We start from the raw sequence: 22,204 nt of genomic DNA on the forward strand, positions 1-22,204 counted from the left end.
ATCAATAGTCCATAGCTATGGGCCTCACAAAATCAACTTTGTTGCCTAGAGTGTTCTTCAAAAACTATTAAAAAAGCAATGTCTTGAAATGAGATGAAATGATATAACAGAATAATAACTGAAGGACCTGAAGCACTTTAATCACCTGAGTATTTCGGTGGTTTAATCACAGTGCAATATTTATGCTCCCACAGGTATCATTCCATTACGTGGGGCTTTAATCTGTTTTCCTTAAGGGCAAGAGATAGATGCCACAAGGAAAATTGTCATCCAGACAAGGAGTTCCGTCTCTCCCCCAAGCTCCTCTCTCCCCATTACCTGTTGTATTTTTTTTTAACTTGATACAAAAACAGAAAGTCAGGTGCAGAGCCAATTTCTGCAATTTTGGCAACTTCACACTGACTTTCACAGAAATAGTCTTCTCAGAACAGAAATCCTAATTGAGCACACAAATTAAAAATATCTGCAATAAACAAACATAATGCACTTAGAATTATTAAATGAACACATATTTCAGATGTATATTTAAAATAAAAAAATATGCTACCTTAATAAATGTGACAAGTCAAAACCATATGTCCCCTCAAACTTAGGCACATTTATTTGCAAACATACATAAAAAGAGAAGAATTATGCAGAAAACAAATATTTTCTCAGACTTATTTAACATATACTCTGAAAGTAGTTCTAAATGAAGCAGGCAGTGCCAGTCCAACTGAAGAAATCACTTCTCAGTCACACTATATACAAACCGACTATGTGAAAAACATAGAAATGAGTTACCAAGAAGAAAGGAATAACTCCTAACTGGTATCAGTCTAGATTATTTGTAAGGGGCAGATCCAAAGAAACCCTTAACATCTAGAGAGGAAATGCAGGTGTCTCGGCTCTTTGCAAATTGAATTAGGAGCCTCAGAAGGGTGACAAAGAAGTCCACAGGGAGCTTCCTACAGCAAATCAATTGAAAATGAGAAGTGCAAGTGCACATCTCAAATTCTGAGCTTAGAGGGCTTTAATCAGAATTGCAGAATGGAAGATGCAGTTCTGATCTACCTGTGGCAGTTGGGGAATTGTGAACCTATGGAGATGTGAACCTACCAAAGGGGGGCATATGCTCACATATATAGCTGATTCTGTGGGTATTACTTTACTAGATAAATCTATGCCATTCTGTACGATCCTTCATGCTGTAGCTTGGTTAGGTTCAGCAAAGAATTCAGAACTCCTCCCCTGAGAAGAAATCATAGATGAAGGAAGAGTCTATGCCTAGAAGTTACACAGTCTAACAGCAGTTGAGAAATGTGGGTTCTAGTTCCAGCTCACACATTTGTACATGCATTTTATTTTTTTAAAAAACCCATAGAATCATAGAATTGTTTAGGTTGGAAAAGACCTTTAAGATCATTGAGTCCAACCATCAACCTAATACTGCCAAGTCCACCACTAAACCATGTCTCTAAGCACCACACCTACACGTCTTTTAAATTCCTCCAGGGATGGTGACTCAATCACTTCCCTGGGCAGCCTGTTCCAATGCTTGATAGCCATTTCAGTGAAGAAGTTTTTCCACATATGCAATCTAAACCTCCTCTGGTGCAACTTGAGGCCATTTCCTCTTGTCCTATCACCTGTTACTTGGGAGAAGAGACTGACCCCCACCTCACTACAACCTCCTTTCAGGTAGTTGTAGAGAGCAATAAGGTCTCCCCTCAGCCTCCTTTTCTCCAGGCTAAACAACTCCAGCTCCCTCAGACGCTCCTCCTAAGACTTGTGTTCTAGACCCTTCACCAGCTGCATTGCGCTTCTTTGGACCCGCTCTAGCACCTCAATGTCCTTCTTGTAGTGAGGGGCCCAAAACTGAACACAGTATTTGAGGTGGGGCCTCAACAGTGCTGATTACAGGGGGACAATCACTTCCTTAGTCCTGCTCACCACATTATTCCTGGTACAGGGCAGGATGCTGCTGCCCTTCTTGGCCAACCCAACCCCAAAGAAGACAGAAAAAAAGCTGCAAGCAAATAAATTAAAATGACGATGCATGCTGTGTGTTAATGTTATTTTTGCAGGTATGCATTAGATTTACTCAAAGCGTGCCTACAAGATGGGCTTCTCAGGTAACTTAAGTACCTCCTTGTCTCATTTGGAGACCAGATACTTACCTGCTGATATTAAGACAGGTATAAGTATGCAGAATAGTCAGACTTACAGATACTGTTGTAATTCTGCATAAGTCGAGTCCTGAATGTCCAAGTCTTCCTCAAACATGGGATTCCCAAAGGTAATTATTTCACATAGGAACAGAAATCCTATAAAAGTATTTAAGTAAAGCATGATAGGAACCCTTAACTATGAAAATGACATACATACTCACACTGCTGGAACTTTATAAAAGTTCAGGTTAATTGCCAAACAAAATGTTGATTGAGGCCTATAAGCCCTTTGAGGTTATACCCATTTTACAGATGTTTACACTTAAGAACAGAAAGAATTTGACATTTCCACTCTTTCACTTGTCCATGAATTTCTTGTGAATTCAGAAGTCCTAACTCTCTCTTCTGTGTGTCATCCACCTTCCTTCCCTTGGGTCAACATACTCAAAAAATTAAAAACTGACAAAAGGAAAAAGAAAATATTGGATGCAATGTACACCCTCTGACATGGGGAGCTTTTCATTTTTCTTTTATCAAGAATTCAAGATGCTGAATTAATTAGGCTATTAGCACATTAAAAGTAAGTGCTAAGTGTTAATAACATCAGTTTAATCACTGCTGAGTCAGTTTTATTTTATACAGACTGATGCTGTATTTTCAGCTAAGAAATTAGATAGTAATTAGAAATTACCCAGCAATTATGATCTAAGTGTGATAATTCTCTAAATGTGTTGCAAAGTACCTGACAGGGTTTTGATTATACATTAAAAGTTTACTATATCATCAGCTTAAAAATCACATGCTTTGTATTAAAGATACTAAAGGAACTGATACAGCTGGGTCTTGGTATCTTCTAATTTCCATACTTCAGAGTTTCAGTGGGTTTTTTTGTAACTCCGTATGCAAGAATGGTCACTGAAACAAGTGGTGATTGGCCAGTGTGCAACAAAATATGTGAGACAATAGCTATTAACTGTTGAGAATCACTTTCCTGCTAGTCCATATTCAATTACTATATGAAACATTATTTTGGGAAAGTTTTACTTTCAAGATGAGATTTTTGACAAAAAACCCCAAGACATTTTTCATAGAATCACAGAATCATAGAATCTTCATGGTTGGAAAGGACCTTTGAGATCATTGAGTGCAACCATACACACACAAAAAAACCCCAAACAACCCCTACAATCTCTGCGACTAGAGCATGCCCTGAAGTGCCGAATCTAGACGTTTCTTAAATACCTCTAGGGATGGTGACTCTACCACCTCCCTGGGCAGGCTGTTCCAGTGCCTGACCACTCTTTCAGTAAAGTGATTCTTCCTAATATCTAACCTAAACCTCCCCTGCCGCAACTTCAGACCATTTCCTCTGGTCCTGTCATTGTTCACCTGGGAGAAGAGGCCAACACCCACCTCTCTCCAACCTCCTTTCAGGTAGTTGTAGAGGGCAATGAGGTCTCCCCTCAGCCTCCTCAAGGTATTGAAAAATACCTTTTAAAAGACCATCAGCTGATCTCATAGAAGGAAAATGTTTTGATGTTCTTAAAATCATTCAAGTCTAGTTGTTAAATAAATAGTCTTAGAATTATAATTCACATGAAGCCTGTTGAAATTATACCATTATCTACTCTTGGGAATGAAAAAAATATATTTTTCTTCTCACCAATATTATAATAACTTTTGTGAATGCAATCAATTTACCCTTATATCCTTAAAATGGTGATTTACTGGCAAAGGAGACTCCATTTTGGGAAAACCACAATACGTTTCATTAAATGCTGAAGAATCAAAACATTCCGGATCCTCTTGTGCTGAAGGTTATATCAAAAAAACAGAAAATGTATCAAAACTAGTTTGTGCACTCAGATCTGTGTTGTCATGGTGGTCTTATTCCTTTGAAGTGTGTACCTTTAAGCCATTTCAGAATCTTTGTTTCTAAATTTCAGAAAGCATAACTGATTTCAGAAAACAGAATTCAAAGAAAGCTTGGAAATAATGAAAAAGCTTGCAAAATATGCATAGCAGTATGAGGAGTAAGTGTCACAATGAAGCATAAGAACAATTTGAAAAACGGATTTAGTACACTATGTTACTGCTCTGATACTACTAGTATACTAACATGCCTTATTTTATCAATAACTATGGCATTAGGTGATTTTATCCAAATCTCAACAATGAATCAACTAATTTTGTGGGAATCTCCATTTTCTGTATATGTTAAAAAAAAAAAAAAAATCTTCTTAGTAGCAGGGGAACCCTGAGAAAACTTGCCTGAGAATAATCTGAAATCTCAAAGGTCAGAGGAGACATGAAGAGAACGTCAAATATATTACTTTTTAAAAGTTGATCTTCAAGCCATCCATTCTTTTAATCTGAAAGATGATTTCTGAACACAGAGTTGGCAAACTGTGAAGTATTTTAGAACAGGATTGACATTCTTTGTGAAAATACTTTGGGGTTTTCCCAGAGGAAGGAGCAAACAGTTGAAATGTTCTGGGCAAGAGATTTTCTTTAGAGCATATTCAATCACATTAAAGGATAATTGCTGCTTCTTACTAATAACCATGAACCACTCTGAGGAGCAGACCTGGAATACACAAGCAGTTCTGAAAATACTCCAATACAGGGAACACTTTTACCTGTAGACACAGTCTCTTGCTTCTGCAATTAAACACTTAAGTTCTGCTTCTTCCTTTAGAGTCTATGTAGTACTATTGTATTTTGTAAAATAGAGTTCTCCAAAGTATGTGAAGTACCTTTCAGACAAGAGAATGTTTTCTCCTAAGTGAAGTTCAGGTGCTGTAAAGCATGCAGTATAATTCTGCTTTGTGGCTTCACACTTTGTTGAATGCTATGATCGGCTACATCAGGTATTCTCAGTCATATTTCTAAAATTTTACTTGAAGGGCTGACGAGATAGGTAGAGACTCTCAGAAGTTTATATTAGAGTTACTGATAGTGTCAAAGCATTTTCATCGCAGCCAAAAGAAACCTAGGCTTCAGCCTGCCCTGTTACTGCTGTTTGCATTACTGTGAATGAAACAAGTCACAGATGAAATTACCACCCCGGAGAGGTGCAGTGCAGGGCAGTGCCACCCCAACCTTCTCTGTCTGAGGCATGTAAATCCTAATAATATTTTGTTTTCATCTACACTACATTATTTCATCTGCAAAGCTGCTCTTGATCACTACTGAACAACATAAATTGATGACACGAAAATATTTTTGTGTACACGAATTAGACAGAGTACAGCTGTTAAGACTGCTTGGATTTGACAGCATAAAACAGTTGTTAAACTAAAGCAATGGAATTTTCATTTACCAGTCAGGTAAATTAAACAAGAGAAATTTTCTGTTCCTAACTGTCTAATCTTTTTAATAAACAGGTTTCCTTTTCAGACAGAGTTCTGCTAAACATGCACCCTAATAGTATATTCCAGGCTCCGAAGACTACTTTCTTTTTTCCTTTCATTTTCTGCGCGCTTTCATAAAAGAACAAACTTATTCTATTTGTACTTATTTACCTCAGATAACTCACAGATTCATAAACGGCAGCTTAGAAAATAAAACACCCAAAAAGAAAAGGTTTTGTGATGCAAAGAAAAAAAAAGAACATTTCCATTTAAGTCTATGCATATTTTCTTATATTATATAGTAGCACATTTGCATAACAGTCCATGTGTCAGGGAGCTTGCTTAAAGACTGCTAGTCCCTCCCAGCCTGCAGAGGTTAGACAAACAGCTCCTACATTTCATGAGTATTCCCCAATCACTGGGATTAATTTCTGTTCCCTTCTCTTGCTCTCCTGCCAGCCTTACGACTAACCAACAGTTTCAACACAAAGCTTTTAGAAAGCACACCATGGCCAGTTAGTGAGGATGGTCTCGCTGCCTCCACCAATAAGAAGACACTACTGGTAGCATCACCAGCAACAGAACTTTGCTCTTTTATGTCTTAATGCTCTGCAAGACAGCACTTGGGAACCCAAGCGGAAAGAAATATCTACTGCAAGTCAGGACCTTAAGCTCCAGAAACGGCACAAATTCAGACACACCAAATAGGCTTTGAGCCCCTCGCTCACTGAGACTCTTCAAAAGTTCATTGAGCCTCTTCAAAAGTTCATTGAGCTCTCTCTCTCCTCTGGCTTTCAGACAGACTATTTTAGGAGGCTTGGATCTTTCCTCTGGCGTTCCTAACTTAGGTTGTTATTGATTTATTTTCACCTGTATCTTACAACTCAGGGGGGTGAGCATGCTTCAGATGTTTTCAATAGTTAATACTTCTACTTTTTTTTTTTTAAATTTACAAAAATTACCAGTAGTATAATCAGCTGTACATAAGAAATACGAATGGATAGAAAATGGCAGAATTTGCCCGTATCCAACCAGTAGACCCTCTTCTCCATTTCTGTAATTCCAGAGATCCAAATTACAGAATATATGCCTGGCAATCACTTACCTGAACTATGTCTATTTTGTGTCCCTCAAACTCCAATGATAAAATTTATTTGGTATACCCTAATTTTTTGGTTAACAGCAATTCCATTTATACTGTTTGTTCTCACAGACAGCCATAAAATTACAGATAATTCAGAAAACAAAATCAAAATTATTTCTTTGAGATATGAAACTACAAGAAAAATGTACTTCACTAAAAGGCATTATGCAGCAGACCAAAATCTTTTAATAAAGATTTTTATTATGGGTGCTAAAATTCTAAAATTCAATACCTAGATTATCTTCTGTTCCAAAAGGTCAGTAGTTCTTTACCATTTTTGCTGGTACTATACAGTTATCCAGACAACATAATCATTATGAAGATACTCAATTTTAGAGACAAAAACGTTTGGGAGACATTGTAAAATAGGAAAAGACATCAGCATCAGAACCTGCTAATTTACAAAAAGGCTATTTTTACAAAATAAGGACAGGGTGATTTGGAGGTAGTGGATGGAAGTAGAAAAAAGTGGAAATGTCAAAAGCACAATGGAAATGCAAAGGAACATATGAGAAACTGTGTTTACATGAATTATCAATATTTGTTATACAATTAAAAATAATGCATTAATAGCTCTGCATAAACACTTGAGGCTGGTTAAGAAGCAATTTACCAGCAGGCTGAATAGGAGTAAGGAGATATCATCTTTAAGCACCAAAGACATCAGATCCCAGAAAAGAGGATTTACATAGTTCAGAGCCTCCTTGGCTAATCCAGTAAAAATCTGCAGTGGGAATCACAGTGAGCTGCACTAAATGGCTGACTACAGGGAGAGTCATCAAGGCTACCTCCTTTTTTATCATAGAATACCCCATGAAGGCAATGGCAACTAAACACCGCTGTTGCTGACTGTGAAACTGTAGCCTCAGTGTTGGGAAACAGTTGGGAATTTGGAAAGAATTGCTTAGACTTAAGTGGGACAGAACTGAGAACTTCTCAAACTATTATTATTTTCTGAACTCAGGTAACACTGGGAACTCTTAACAATGATTTACCAATTTTGTTGGCTGAAGAACAACTCAGGAGGTAAGCATGTGACAAGCTGAAGCTAAGACAACATTCTATATTTGTTTTATTAAATACTTCTTTTTGATATCTGAACCATAAGATCTTATCAATGCATGTTTTTTACTGTTTTGTTTATAAGCCTGTCTAATATCGTAAGGTGAATCATGAATCAGACAAATCAGAGGTATGTAGTATGAATTAAATTTCTGAGGAACCAACCTGTATCCCAAAACATTTTTAAACTCAATAGGAATTGAGTATTTTCTGCAAGTTTGCTACGGAATAGTGTAAGAAGAACATAAGGGTGGATGTTTTAGATAATAGCAAATGCCTATCTAGTCCAGACGGTGTTTCTCAAAAGAAGATGACTAGGCGATGTGAATGTAGGACAGGCTTTTATGGTACTTCACCTAATGCTTTCTCAGCTTCCACCATGCTGTAGTTTAGGAATGCCATGAGCTGGAGATGATCCGTGTGTTTTACTAAACAAGCAATAGATTCTTTTTTATGACATTTTTGAGCCTCCACTGAACCCATGTAAACTTTTGGTATCCAAAGAATTTGGGTCTAGGCTTCCCAGAGCTTCACATCACACACACTGCATACAGAATCACTTCCTTTGGTTTGTTCTGAACTGGTCATCAGGTAACTTGACCTTAAGGTAAGTTGACCTTAATGACTTTTTTTTAAAAAAAATAATACTTTTTAAAAAAAAAAATGTTCTATTGACTACAAGCTTGTTTAGTGTGAGAGTGGTATTCACAGATGCTGAATTTGGGAAAGGGTTTCTTAAAGCAGATAGATATTGATCTAGCAAGGTTGCAATGACTAAAATATATCTCCTTCATGCTACCTTAATTCTGGACAAAATTCCACTGTGCCAGACTTAATCGACTGCAATTCATAGAACTCCTGGAAGATGCATCACAATTCCTCCTTCCTCAAGTTATACATAAAAGGAAGAAGAATGAACACTCCCTCCCCCCATCTTTCACCTGTACGAACAAGCAGTGGAGAAAACAGGCTGGATCAGTCTCTACACTTCCCTGGCAGGAAGCAAAGACCTGCACCTTAGTTGCCTATTAAGCATATGGGAGATAGAAAAGAGAAGGAAGGAAGCATACATTTTCTGTGAACCACCAGTGAAGGAGGAAAGAAATAATAAGCTTTTTGAGGCAGAGAGAGACAGAGGAAGAATCTTTCCCTATCAGTCGTATGCAAGTACTGAATAAGTTGAACAGTTTCATAAGGTAGGCCTTGCAAATAGTATCCATTTCATTGCTGGTAATACTGAACTTACAGAAACTTTAGTCCTGAAAAAAAAAGTAATGCTTTAATAAAATGCATTGATTTTGAACTATTACTTTTCATTTCTTTTTGTTTTTTAGTTCTTAAATGCCAAATATCAAGATTTAGTGTAGTTTGATATAGGCAGAAATTCACATAGCACAGACGTCATGCAAATATGTTGAAAATATGTTTTGTTTTACTTACAATACAATCAGAGCTTAGGATATATTTAGAATGTGTTTAATGCCTTGCTAAGCTATGTACCTGGTTACACATGAGCTTTCCCTATTATTCATCTGCACTCACTGCAGAAAAGCCTAGTCAAGAGAATTTATGGGCTACTTCAGGCTGAAATTTGGAAAAAAGCATGTACTGTATATTCATTAATCAATGAGAGTCCTTCTTTTTACAGTCTTGTTTTGTGCCAGATACAGATTGGATCTGTTAAGGGGGAATCTTCTAATTCATAAGGAGCCCTACTGAAATGACTTAAGTAAGTTCAACCTACGGATTTTATTCATAACCTTTCATCCCACAACTTCTAGAAAGCCACAGCTGTCATCTGAACCACGTTGCATTTGTGGAATTCCATATGTTAATGCAAGTTTGTCACTAAGTAAAACAGAGTCACAGACATATATGTATTTAAAGGGATCTAAAATCTAAATCTGATTTGAGTCTATGAGTCATTCTTTGGACAGGCATTTTTCAATCTGAGGTGAATCTTATACTCGCTAAGGAGTGAGTATAAGATAATACGTTCTGTAGTAATGCAAACAGAAAGTATAATAGGAAGCAGTCCTGTAGATAACTACTACAAGTGCCATGAATTTCATGAAAAACTTCTTTTGCAAGATTGTGAGGAATTAACTTCTTTTGATCTATATGGCTGCATGGCAATAACAGAAAGTCAGTAACTTGGTAGATAATTGAATAGATAAGTACAGATAGATTTACTACTAAAAAAATACTTTAAAGATTAGTTTGACAAAAGCATGATACATCACATTGATTTCAGCTGGTGGCTGTGGTTTAATGGCATTCACAGTATATGATACAGTACTCACAGCACCAGCTATTAAAGACTGAAACTGGCAATACAGGTTTGTATTACAAAGAAAACAACATACTCAACTGTAGACACAATTTAGTTCTACGTTTCTCTATAATAAAACCTGCTAAGTGAGCAGTAGTAACTTCAAACTTCACCGTTTTGCTAGATATTATGTAACTTGAAATTTTTCTACAACAAGGAGTTCTCCTGACCCTCAAATTAATTAGTTTGACTGCTACTTTTATTTTTATTCTTTCCTAAGCCTGCTGGTAGCAGTGAATTGCTTGTGAAGAGCACAGAATGGAATAAAAAGGCTGGACTGAACTAATGTGTTGGAGGGAGGAAAAAACCTTTGCAATTTATTAATGTATTCAAAAGACTGTTACAAAACTTTACAATTTAATTATTGGAAGATTATAGAACTGCTTCAGTGCTTCTGTACTGCGTTAAATAAACTGTACGTGCAAGGAGTAATAAATGAAATTGTTAATTTCAGTGCGTCCTTAGGGAATAGTAAGAGAGGGGGTTTACATTATTTAGAGCTCCAAATGGATTTGAGTTTATATACAGTAATAAATCTTAACTATGTTGTTAATTAACCCTGCCTCAAGCCCCTTATTACCTTAGGGGTCAAAAGACACGGTGTCTGTTAGGATAACTCACCATTCATATTCTTAAAGATGTTTAGGACTGGGAGGATTTGCCGATAATAGGGCACCAAGGCCTCCCCCACCATGTCAGCCGACACTACCAGGTGCTGGAGGACTTTCAGCGTGACGCAGATGACCTGTTGGTTACGAAGGCTCAGTGCATCTGTGAGGTAGAAAGAACAGGCAGAAAGCAGAATTAATTTCTAAAATGTAGAGGGAGGGGAAGGAGTCCTTTAATGGACAAATTTAATTAAACTGTGCTCTGCTGGGGATTGTAAGTGGGCCTTTATTAGCCCAGCTTTGAAAGATTCCAAAGATGGATTGCAGTCCTGATGTTATAAAACACTGCCTTGTCTGATTGTTATTTGTTCCCACAATTTGTGCTGACTCTTCAGTAACCCAAAGAATGCAGCTCATTATTCCCTCATGCCGCCTATGTAATACTGGCGTGGTCCAAACAAATAAAAAATGAATGTTCAGTAAGTACCATTTGGGGCCAATGGAACTGTACAACTGCAAGACAACCTGCAAAGGTTGACAACAGATACATTCTAGTACAACAATTAGTGTTTGTATGTTTGTACTCATTTATTTCATGATCATTTTATTCATTCAACTAACAATTCCTACTATTCTGAGAATCAGTACAATGAAGCAAATGTTTAGAGGGAAAAAAACCCCACAAAAAAAACCTTGTAGGCTTTTCGTAAAACACAAACATTCTAGGAAAAAAAAAAAAGATTTTGTCTTGCCTGCTTAGATTTTTCTCTTAGCGTTCAGTGTCATGTTTCTAATCTTATGACACTAAGACCTTTCATAAATACCTTTTGTTTCTCTTCTCTTTTAATTTTACTAAAAACAAGTACTTCACATTCTATTTTGTAATTAAAAATGAGTCATGTTTGAAATATATATTATTTTTTTTCTTGCAAAATCCCTCTAGTTATAAAACCTCCTCTGAAATCATGCAGCTGGAAGCAGTTGTCAAATTTGGTATGCTATTATGTATAGGTCTAATTCTCCAGTTTTCTGCCCACTTACATAGATGTTTACATCATTGCACTGGGAAAGCAAAACTGTGAAAGGTAAGCTCATAACATAACATAACATAACATAACATAACATAACATAACATAACATAACATAACATAACATAACATAACATAACATAACATAACATATAACATAACATAACATAACAACATAACATAAGCACTTGGAAAAAATTATAGTAAAGAACACAGCAAAATTTGAATAGGAGTCACTAACAACTTCTTCAAGAACTGCCTCTTCACAGCGAAGTAATAGGACTCAGTATTTCTGGCACTCAGTTTTGTCAGTGCACAGAAATGTCGTTTCATAGGGAATTAAGTAGTATTCTCACATGGGAGCAATGTCAGTTTTTCCATCTCTTTAAGCAAATGCACTGTGCCCCACCCGCTTCTGCTTCTCATCGCGTGCCTGCCGAGTGTTAAAAATCGGAGCTAGAGGTCCAGAGCAAGGGCAAGGCAGATTGGCTGTGCAAATGTGTAGAGACAAATCTTGAAAATCAACTAGTAAGTAACCTCCCTTCATGCCTCTTTGCATGCTTATGAACAGCATACTAAAACTACTGTTAAACGACACAGTTAGAGAGCCCAAGGTATAAAGGCACTGTAGTGCATCATAGGGCGATTCCCAGTTAAAGAAGTGTTGTGAAATGAAAACACAGACTGAGTTCCATACTTCTTATTTGCCAGTCCTTACTGTGGTCATCAGGCTACACTTAATTTCGTATTGTCTCTGAGCATATTAATGTGTGCACACCAGCAGAAAGGCTGGCTATTCCAAATTATGCTTTCATGGGTAGGTGCTCTAAGACTGCTTTAGCAAAGATAGACCCCCCCATACACAATTTTAAAGATTCGGTCCAAATCCCAGGCAGGAAATTATTCTCTTACAGAGGAACAGGCATTATTCATTTTCTTAAAGGAGTGACTGGAAGAGGAATGTCTGGGATTCCAACATATAGGTTTATTCATGACTAAACTGTCATACACAGAGATAGAAGCTAACTGAACTAATAGGGAAATTATCATTAACAGGTTTAATTTTCAGTACAATAATTATTATTTATTCATAAAACATGAATTAATATTTGTATTCATTTGTATGAATGAATTCATACAAACATGAATAAAATGAATAAAATTAGCTATTTGTACAAACACTAATAATTAACTTAAGGGACATAAAAATTAATCAATGACAGAAATCACATTCTTAATCCTTAACCAATGAATTGTACCCACTTCCAGGAATAGTTCTTCCTGACTGTAGAAGCTGTCCTTGAGGATGAGAGACTTTATTTTTAGGCATGCAGAGGGTGTCATGTAAGTGGAAATGGCTGTCCAACTACCCCTAGGAAGAACTTTATTCTGAAGAAGGTGACTCCCAAAGGTTTTCAGAGTTTCCTGTTTTCAGAGTTCTGTATTGTGCAAAGACAACCTTGGTTTGAGTGGAAGCCAAGACCGTCCTGGTAAAGATAAATTCCTTAATAAAGTCAAGATTGTTAATTATGCCTCATGACTGTGAAGGCATTCCAGTGAGTGCAGCAAACTGAACACATGCTGAATCCAGAATGTTTACAGAGAACAGCTCATCACAGAACCTGCCATGAAAGTTTCCTTACGTCCGAGTTGTGCTGTAAGGGTGCTTGCTGGAACTTTAAACAATAATACTGGCACTTGTTTCATCTATATGCTAGAAAATCAGCTGGATACTTGTCCCACCTCCCTCAAAGCAGGGGCATCTCATTCCCCATTTGACACACAAAATAAAAGACAAGAGTTTGGATCAAGATTTTGAGTGCTAAAGTGATAGATATGGTAGAATCAAACAGCAGAATTTGAGCCTGAAGCTCTTCAAATTGCAGAAATCTGCAGTGTGTGTTAGGAAAACACTTGTAAATATCAAAAGTAAGATCAAATTGACTGCAGAACTGTTATTATTATTAAATATTTGGACTGTGGCATGCATAGCAGTCAACCAGCTCCTGGCTTGATTATATTAGGCACTGTATAAACATTTAATTAGAGACAGTCCCTGCCCCAAGGATACATCAATTTCAAACATATGTTTATCTTTTAAAAATCTGGTAATTATTTTCTGTGTACTACCATCACTGCAGACCATTCTCCCACATGAATCAAAGGAAAAAAAAATTTAATGCAGTTTATGAAATGAGTACATTTCAACATTTTGAAAAATGTCAGCGATATCCAGAGGTTAACACAAATGGAAGAAAGTACTAGCGTCCTCACAGAAGAATAAAGCAGACCATTTAAAATTTGTAGTACAGTACAGCTACATATCCATAAAGAAGGAAACGTGCATAGTATCCAAAATATTCCAATTTGAAAGCATGCTGGGCTGTTGCTTCTTGAGCTAGAAGTTTGCTGTAAGATGGGGATCTTCACAATAACAGCAAAGTGAATCACAGGTTTGCTCCTCAGCTAAAGATACATTTCCACTCTCTAAAGGGTTTTTAGAGGACTTTCCTCCCTCAGTGGTATATATTTCCCTTTTGGTCACCTAGTCTACATGCTATGCGTTGCACAATTCTTTTAAGCAGCAACTTTGAAAAAAAAACCCAACCCAAGAAATTGACTCTGTTGCTTGGTAGTTCCGATGTTTTCTCCTTTGGTAGTATATAAGAGACCCTCCAGCTTGAATAACTGCTCAATGCAAGTATATAATGAAGTATTTACTTGAAGTATATTTTATTTTCTACTGCTGCAAGTATTTTCTCAAGTTCACCATAACTTTCTCGAATAAAAAAGAATTTAAAAATATTAGTAGGTTAAAATATCTGGTGGAAAAGCTCAGTATCTGAGTCAGCTCTGTGTTTCTATCATTCAAAGCCACAGTAACAGATAATTATGAAATTTGAAACACTGAACTTTTGGGGGATGTAGGTTTTTCATGGTGCTGTTTATTAAATCTTGTTGGCAATGAGCTGATATACAACACCAATTCATTGTCAGCTTCGGTAAATTTTTTTCATTAAATTTTACTGGAAATTGATGTAAATTTAGAATTTTCTTTTGTTAATTTCCTTTAAGAGCAGAGACTTAAGATATATGCCACTTGCTTGTTTACCCAGATAGAAGCAGCTTACATATGAAGCAATGGAAATTATTATTTTAAAACATTCAAGTCATTCTTGAGTACAACTTCTAATATCTCAAAGAAAATAACCTAGGAGTGATGCAAGTTGGTATTTTTTATTTTCATATTTTATTGTTATGTGTCAGTTTGGAAAATCCTGTCTCAGCCTCAGATGTTGCCTATAACAGAAGCCGCAGTTCCCATCATTGGGATCGATACATTTTATAAACTAGGAAACATGACAGCATTTCTCCCAGTATACAGTGGATCTTTTCCACGACACAATGTATTTTCACAAGAGATCAAATCAGAATGTTCTTCACCAGATAGCACATTGGTAGTTTAAACTTTACAGAATCAAATCAGATTCCCCAAACTTCCATCTCTTTTCTAAAAAATAAAGTTTAGTTATAGTTTATATAGATAGATAGATAGATAGTTTATATAGAGAATATATATATTATATATATAAATAAAGTTTATATATATATAAGGTAGTTATATTTAAAGTTATGTTGACAATTTAATTATCTTTAATTTGTGCTGGCCTTTAATTACATTCAACCCTTTTATCAAATACACCTGTGAATTTATGTTTAGAAATGCACTGACAGTCTCCATTTTCTATTTAGGTCTCACGACCAAGGATAAAAATCAAATTAGTTTGCATTCATATCTCCCCCCAGACCCCAATTGGTAAACAAGGCACCTGTTTTAGAAAATTCTTTGCCTGAAGCAGAACAAGGTACACTGAGCAGGTCTCCTGCGGGACAACAAGCACTCAGGATAAAGATGCTTCGATTGTTGTGATCCACTTAATCTTGTTGATCAAGGGCTTCTTTTCTTAAATTCACAGAGTCAGGTTTAAAGAACCGTTCTCAAAATGCTATTGATTAAAGTGATACATACTTCTCTTACAGAGAATTTTGTCCAAAACTTTCAAAATGCATAATACGTAGCTACCTGAACTGATATAATAGAAGTCTTATACTAATTTTACAGAACAGTAATGAAGGCTGTTACAAAACAGAGTGTTTCAATCAAGAGTGAATAGAAACAAGAATAACAACCTTGTGTTCTGTACTTTTTTAAAGTCAGGTACAATCCTGAACCCATTTACATTATGGATGTACAGATATTTCTTCCAGCACAACTGAAGGAGGGATGTGTCGCAGTGAGGTGATGGGAAGGAGGAATAGGGGGCAAGGCATAAAAACCTTAGGCCAATTTTTTCATCAAAGTCTTTGTCCTCTAAAGCCAAAGCCTGAGGTGTAGTAAAAGCTAAGATCCATAACTAAATCATTGATACTCGCAAGAAACATGATCTAGCACAATACTGACGAGAAAGTCAGTGGCTTTTTTTTTAGCTTTAGTTGTGCTTGTAACTGTAGTGCTTTACTAGGTCAGCACCTATAAAACTTGAATTCTATTAACATTTGCAGGCCGTGTTTCATTAACCAGTATAAAGAATACACTGAGAACAGAGTCCCCAAAACCTTCTCAGTGGCTATGCCATCTTACAGCTTTTCCATCCATTCCTAGACGCACATTCCTTCCCCTGTGCTGCCTCAAGCTACTGAACTGCATTGAGTACCCACCCGCTCAATGAAAACAGCTTTGTTACCTATGAAATATGATACCATTTTTTAAAAAGATTTCAGGAAAGATCTGGGGAACAAAAGACTGGTAATGTTGGCATCTGTACTGCAGAAATTAATATAGTGTTCTAAATGTATTGCAGGTCCTTGAAGAAGAAGAACGTGGGCATGAAAAGCCTGATAATACAGTTTTCTTAGACTTCTGAAAAGTATTTGATAAGTACCTCACTGAAGGCTTTTGAAACACTCAGCTGCCATGGTTTCCATATAAATAAATAATTGTTTTGAGATAGAAAATGAGGGCAACAATAAATGGCCACTAGGAGTACCACTAGTAGAGCCTTGCAGGAATCTGTGCTGAAGTTAACATTTTCCAGTAGATTCATAGGTGATTTGAAAGAGATGTTAACTAAGGAGGAACGAAGTTTTCTGATGATACCAAGTTATTCTGGATGCCAAAGATAGGGGCTGGTTCTGAAGAATTGCAGGAGGACTTTACAGTACAGAATAACTGGGTGATAAAATGCCAGATGAAAATCAGTACTAATAATGTTAAATATTAATAAATTAATAAATTCAGGAGAGAATAGCTCTAATTGCAACTTAAAAAGTGAGAGATGTTAATTGCAGATTTCACTTTCCAAACATGGATGAGATTTCTCGTTATGGAATGAGAAACACAGTTTCTCCTCATAGAGAGGGGTAAAGAGGAGTAATAAAGAATCCAGTTTCCATACCATTTGAAACTGCTTGAAATGACCAGTTTTGAGCAGAAGAATCTAACGTAAACCTTCTAATTGCAATCACTTGTACTGGTTGATGGAGCCTACAGGGGAGATTTGGTATTTAAGAATCAAGATGATTTTTTTTTTAATCAGAGACCATTGCTTTCTTTAAAAGAATTTTTAGTGTATAAAACCAAGTTTGTTTAGAGTTGATTTTCAGTCTGTGATCTTAACAACCAGAACTGGTTCTCAAGAGCAACAGTCAGTCAGGAGGAAGATAACAATTCCATTAAAGGTTTAATTTACTTTCTGTAGATGACAGAAATCAACTTACATGATTTGCAGAAAGAAAAGGACTACAGCCCAGAAAACCATATTTATTCCATAAAAATATTTCAGCATCCTGTGAAATAAGGAAGTACTTAATGACTGTTAAATACTCTTAAATACAGTGAAGATATACGAGGAGAAATATAAATGTGCTTAGAACAACTGCTAGCAGCAGGTTCAACTTTACTTATCTAAATGCAACAATTACACTGATTTGACATTAAATGTGAATTAACTACACTGTTGTCCAAGAAAACGATACACATTTTACATGCAAATAGAATGTGGAGAATAAGAAAACAGAAGTCAGTTTAATTTAGAAATTTATTAAACAGTAAAAAGTATTCTGTAGGTGACATGGAAATTTTCAACAGTTTAAGGTATCCTTGATCTACTGTGTCACCGAAGGGATTTTTAACAGCATGGAAAAGCCCTCAAAAAGGAAAACGTCAATGTTCCTTAGGATGGAGATTATTCTTTTTGGACTCAATCAGAAATGCTGGTCTGCCGAGTCCAATTGTGTAGAAACAATACTTATGCTTAAGTCACAATTTAAGCGCAAGCCTTATTGGCTTTTAGGCCCCAAACCAGATTGCCTACATGTCCATTTTAGGCTTCACAGCACAGAACAGAAAAGGTTCTGGCAAGTGGGTGATCCAAGATGCTTAAGTGTTTACTTTCACATTGTTTTTTTCATTAACAAAGCTGCATCAAGATGTTCCTACTGATTATCTCTACTCACTTACTCTAGCTTCTGTGCTGTTGCATACTATTCCTTCATTTGTGACAGTACAGCTATAAACTAGACCATCAAAATGATCAGAGTTTAAAAGTAATGTCACTGAAAATATTTTGGGTTTGTGGAATGGAAAATCTTTCAGAATTGGTGGTGGTGGTGGTTTTTTTTTAACACATCTAGATGTGAGATTCACTGAGTTGCTCCACAAACAACTGCATTAGCAGAAGTCAGTTGCAATGAACTGGCGTGTGGGAGCTAGAAAAATTGGTCACTTTGTGTGTGAAGGGGTTGGAAACTCCTACAACTATGTTGCCAGCAAAGAAAATGTAAATGGTAGCATGCTCACTGCCTTTGAAAGGAGAGGACGTGCTTCCACACACTGTGTTGAATGTCCCTGATGTTACTCATGGAAACATCAGGCAAAGGTGTAGAAACTTCCTGCCCCCTCAGTGTTTATGCCTGCATGTGTGTCTCATGTCGAATCTGGAGGACTCTGCAGTCAGGAATCTCAGAGTTGCAGAAGCCTGATGAAAGCAAGTGAAAGGATTTACAGCTTTTCTGATTTGGCACTTGTTATGGTAAATGTAATATTAAAAGCAATAATTTGTCCAAAAAATGAGTATCAAAAGGAAATTTACATTGCCATAATGACTACACAGAATTTACAACAGGAGTTTTCCATTGACAAGCACATGGTACAATAGGCACCTCTCACTCTCACACCCCTTTTCTTGGCTATTCTTGGCTGGCTATAAGTAATGGTAGGCCACAAGTGAGTTTTAAGATACATCAGTGCATTATTGGAAGACATGGTGGGGCCAGACAGATCCCTCTGTTCCCTAAAAAAAGGGAACTCTCATGTGTCCTACAGGCAGCTTTGCTTGCCACCCCAGAGGTGTGTGTCTGGGATCTGTTCTGCTCTCTGCTGCCAATGGAGTTTGTGGCCATATATCTCAACTTATGAATCTTTGCTCTAGTTTAAATAACTCAGACAATGGGTTTGCCTCCCCTTTCTGTGAAAGAGAGTGAAAAATGTTAACACCTTAAAGTATTCACATTTTCTGAGTTCGGATTTCTTAATTTTTAGTTGGATTCATTACAAGTTTGACATATACACGTAATTTGTTTTTTCCTAGTTTTTATGCCATGCAATGACTACATTTATAAACTATTTTATCATGTTTTGCCACTGCAACACAGAATATATTTGGAATTTTTATTTGGAGAAATCAAAATATATTTTGAACATTTTTCTCTTTGAGAAATCAGTGTCTCCGACCTGAGATTTCTTTTCCTCCTCTGAATTTCCAAAAGAAAGAGTGTCTTTCAATGTGCCAAACAAAAATAAGCAATTCTTTTTCAAATAAATAGCATTCTTCCATATTACTTTAATCACATTTCAGATATTTTAGGAAAGGAACTGGACCTGTTAATTTCAATTATCTGCCTTTTGTTGTTAGATGTCTCCTTAAATCATTAAAATATAATACAGAATACTGATATTTCATTCAAAATGTTTTTAGAGAGCAGTTCTTTACTAATATTTTCCTTTGATGAACTTGCAGGAGAGAAAACTGCTTTTAAAAGCATTCTATCTGTGGAGTTATTTTTCTGTCTTTCTTTTATCCCTTTGCCCTCCATCATATATATTACCCTGCCTAACAACCAATTGATTCACTCTTTCACAGTAGAAATACGGTAGTGGTCTAGAAGAAGACTGGTTAATCAGATATAACTCACCCAGTGGGACACTTTAGAAACAGTAATATGTGTAAAACATAGCTGAGTTTATTGAGGATGCAGCTGAGTCACAGAAATGTATAGCTCTGACTACACTCCTATATTACACAGTGATAGCAATTTTAAAAACTCTTAGGAGTACACACTTTTGGGTTCCTTGAGATGGTGGTGTGTTTTTCTAATAGTAATATGGCTTTAATTGGGAAGAAGCTTTCATCATTGATAATACTTAGGCTCTTCACACGTTAAAGCCGGTACAGAAGCTTTTTTTAAATAAAAAAAAAATTAGCACTGTACAATAAAATAAAGCAGAACCAACAACTTGATTTAGCTAGCATATTCTTGAGTGTTTTCCAGCATCATAAATTATGACTTGATTTCAAAGACTATATATCAAACCCCTATAAATATCCTCACCTAGCAATCTCTAATGCTAAAAGCTGTGTAACAGCTAAAGCTTCCAGGTAATTATTTCTAAGCTAGATTCTGGTCTCAGCAAGACTTTTAAATCCTAACTGAGTAGCTGCTATCATAAAATTGCAGTCTTTTCTGAAGAAACGATTTCAGCTTTCAAAGAAAAAGAAGAAACTACTATAAATATATTTGGGTGGTGTTGTAAATACAGATTTAAAGAAATGGCATGATTTCTCTATTTATATGTTTCCTTTTCAGAGAGAAAAAAATGCAACACTGTTTTCACAACCTTTCACAAGTATCACTTACAGAGTAACCATTCTGAATATTATATATTCCTTTTGACATTTTCAAAATCTACAGTAAGATAGAGATTATGACATCTATAATTAATCTTTTTAAATGGAGAATAAAATGAATGAAAAAGCCACAATTCTGACCCTTCCAACACTCTTATTTCAATATTATTGGTCTCCGAACTACATGCCCTTTCCCCTTTTCCAAAACTGTATTTGACTCTATTCATTCTGCATCACAAATACAATGACTCCATTTTGTTCTGTATCAGCATGGATGCTGAATCACCTTAGGAAAATAGGAAAAAAGACAGCAACGATACCATTCATGATCAGCAGTAAAACAGAAATCAAGTTTCTGTTTTAACTAACTTTTCTAACTAAAGAAGGATGGTGGTTCAGAATAATATCACTTCAAGGTACTGGTCTAAAAAAACAGGAAGGACAAAACAATATATCTGAAAGACTAGGTTTTTCAAGAAAATAAGTTTTAGTTTTAGTGGTATTATAATTGTACTAAAATAATTTATTATCTTTCACATATTTTTTCTACAAAACCCTACGTCTGAATATATAAAAACTTCAAAATTAATATTTTTTAAATGCCAAAATTTTACATACAACATTAATTAGTCAGGCAGAACTCCCAGTTTAGATAGATATAGATATATGTACAGGCAAAGTAATGAGAATGATGACAGAAAAGATATCTAGTGAATAAGTATGACAACTGTAGAATAAACAAAAGGACAAAAAGAAACATAATTCCCTAAGTTTCACCTGTTGATTTCTCCTGTCATTTTAGATAAATTAATTTATACAATAATGGATTCACATAATAAATATACAAAATCAAGTAAGAAAATGTCACTTCACATTTCCAAGACCAAAAGCCACGTTGTAATAAGAAAAATACTAACCAAGCAGTCTGTTCTTCTGGATTACTGCATGTACCAGGTGACTGAAGGCATAAGCCTTCTGGGCTTATGCCTTACAATTTACTCACATTTGCCATAGTCTTCACGAAATACACACTCTGACATGTTTTATTGCTTAATTAGCAACTTATCAAAAATCTACACTATATAAATGCAATTTTAGGGATTTTTTTTCCCACATGTTCACCTACTTTTTATTGGAATAATGAGCTCAGGAACGACAGGAAGAATCTTGTTTCCACCATGTTCCAGCATGTCATGGATTCCTTGACGAGCAAAAAAGTCATATGGAAACGTCATTTCACAAAGCCCATCAAAAAACAAAGGTAGATAGTAATGATAGTCCAGCTTTTCAATCTCTACCTGAAAATACAAAATAAACAAACAAATTAATGCAATTTTTCATTACTAATACAACGTGATCAGGCCAAGAGATAACTCATGCCATCTACATAGGCGTGTTTAGTAAATAATAATTCATTTTGTATCACTGGAGAATATCATTAAGTCTCACATATGGTTTATGGCCAGATATTGAAATCCAGAAATATTAAACCTAAAGAAAGGAATGAAAATGAGTATGCCCCCATATATTGTCATTTTTTGATAAGTCAGTACCAGATTCT

The 22,204-nt window shown here is 35.9% G+C and overlaps 1 protein-coding gene across 5 annotated transcripts in view; it reads right to left on the reverse strand.

The window, feature by feature from the left end:
- Positions 1-22,204, reverse strand: part of PACRG (parkin coregulated) — a 250,918-nt gene that overhangs the window by 89,369 nt on the left and 139,345 nt on the right. For 4 of the 5 annotated variants that reach the window (XM_063329193.1, XM_063329194.1, XM_063329190.1 and 1 more), the window contains exons 4-5: positions 21,770-21,941; positions 10,663-10,812 (exon numbers count right to left, since the gene is read on the reverse strand). In XM_063329193.1, coding sequence (XP_063185263.1) covers positions 10,663-10,812; positions 21,770-21,941 — 322 coding nt within the window. Of the gene's footprint in view, positions 1-2,206; positions 2,307-10,662; positions 10,813-21,769; positions 21,942-22,204 lie in introns of all 5 variants that reach the window. The other variant, XM_063329195.1, reaches the window with a different exon arrangement.

Source organism: Chroicocephalus ridibundus, chromosome 3, assembly GCF_963924245.1.
Source record: "Chroicocephalus ridibundus chromosome 3, bChrRid1.1, whole genome shotgun sequence".
NCBI classification, from domain to species: Eukaryota; Metazoa; Chordata; class Aves; order Charadriiformes; family Laridae; genus Chroicocephalus; species Chroicocephalus ridibundus.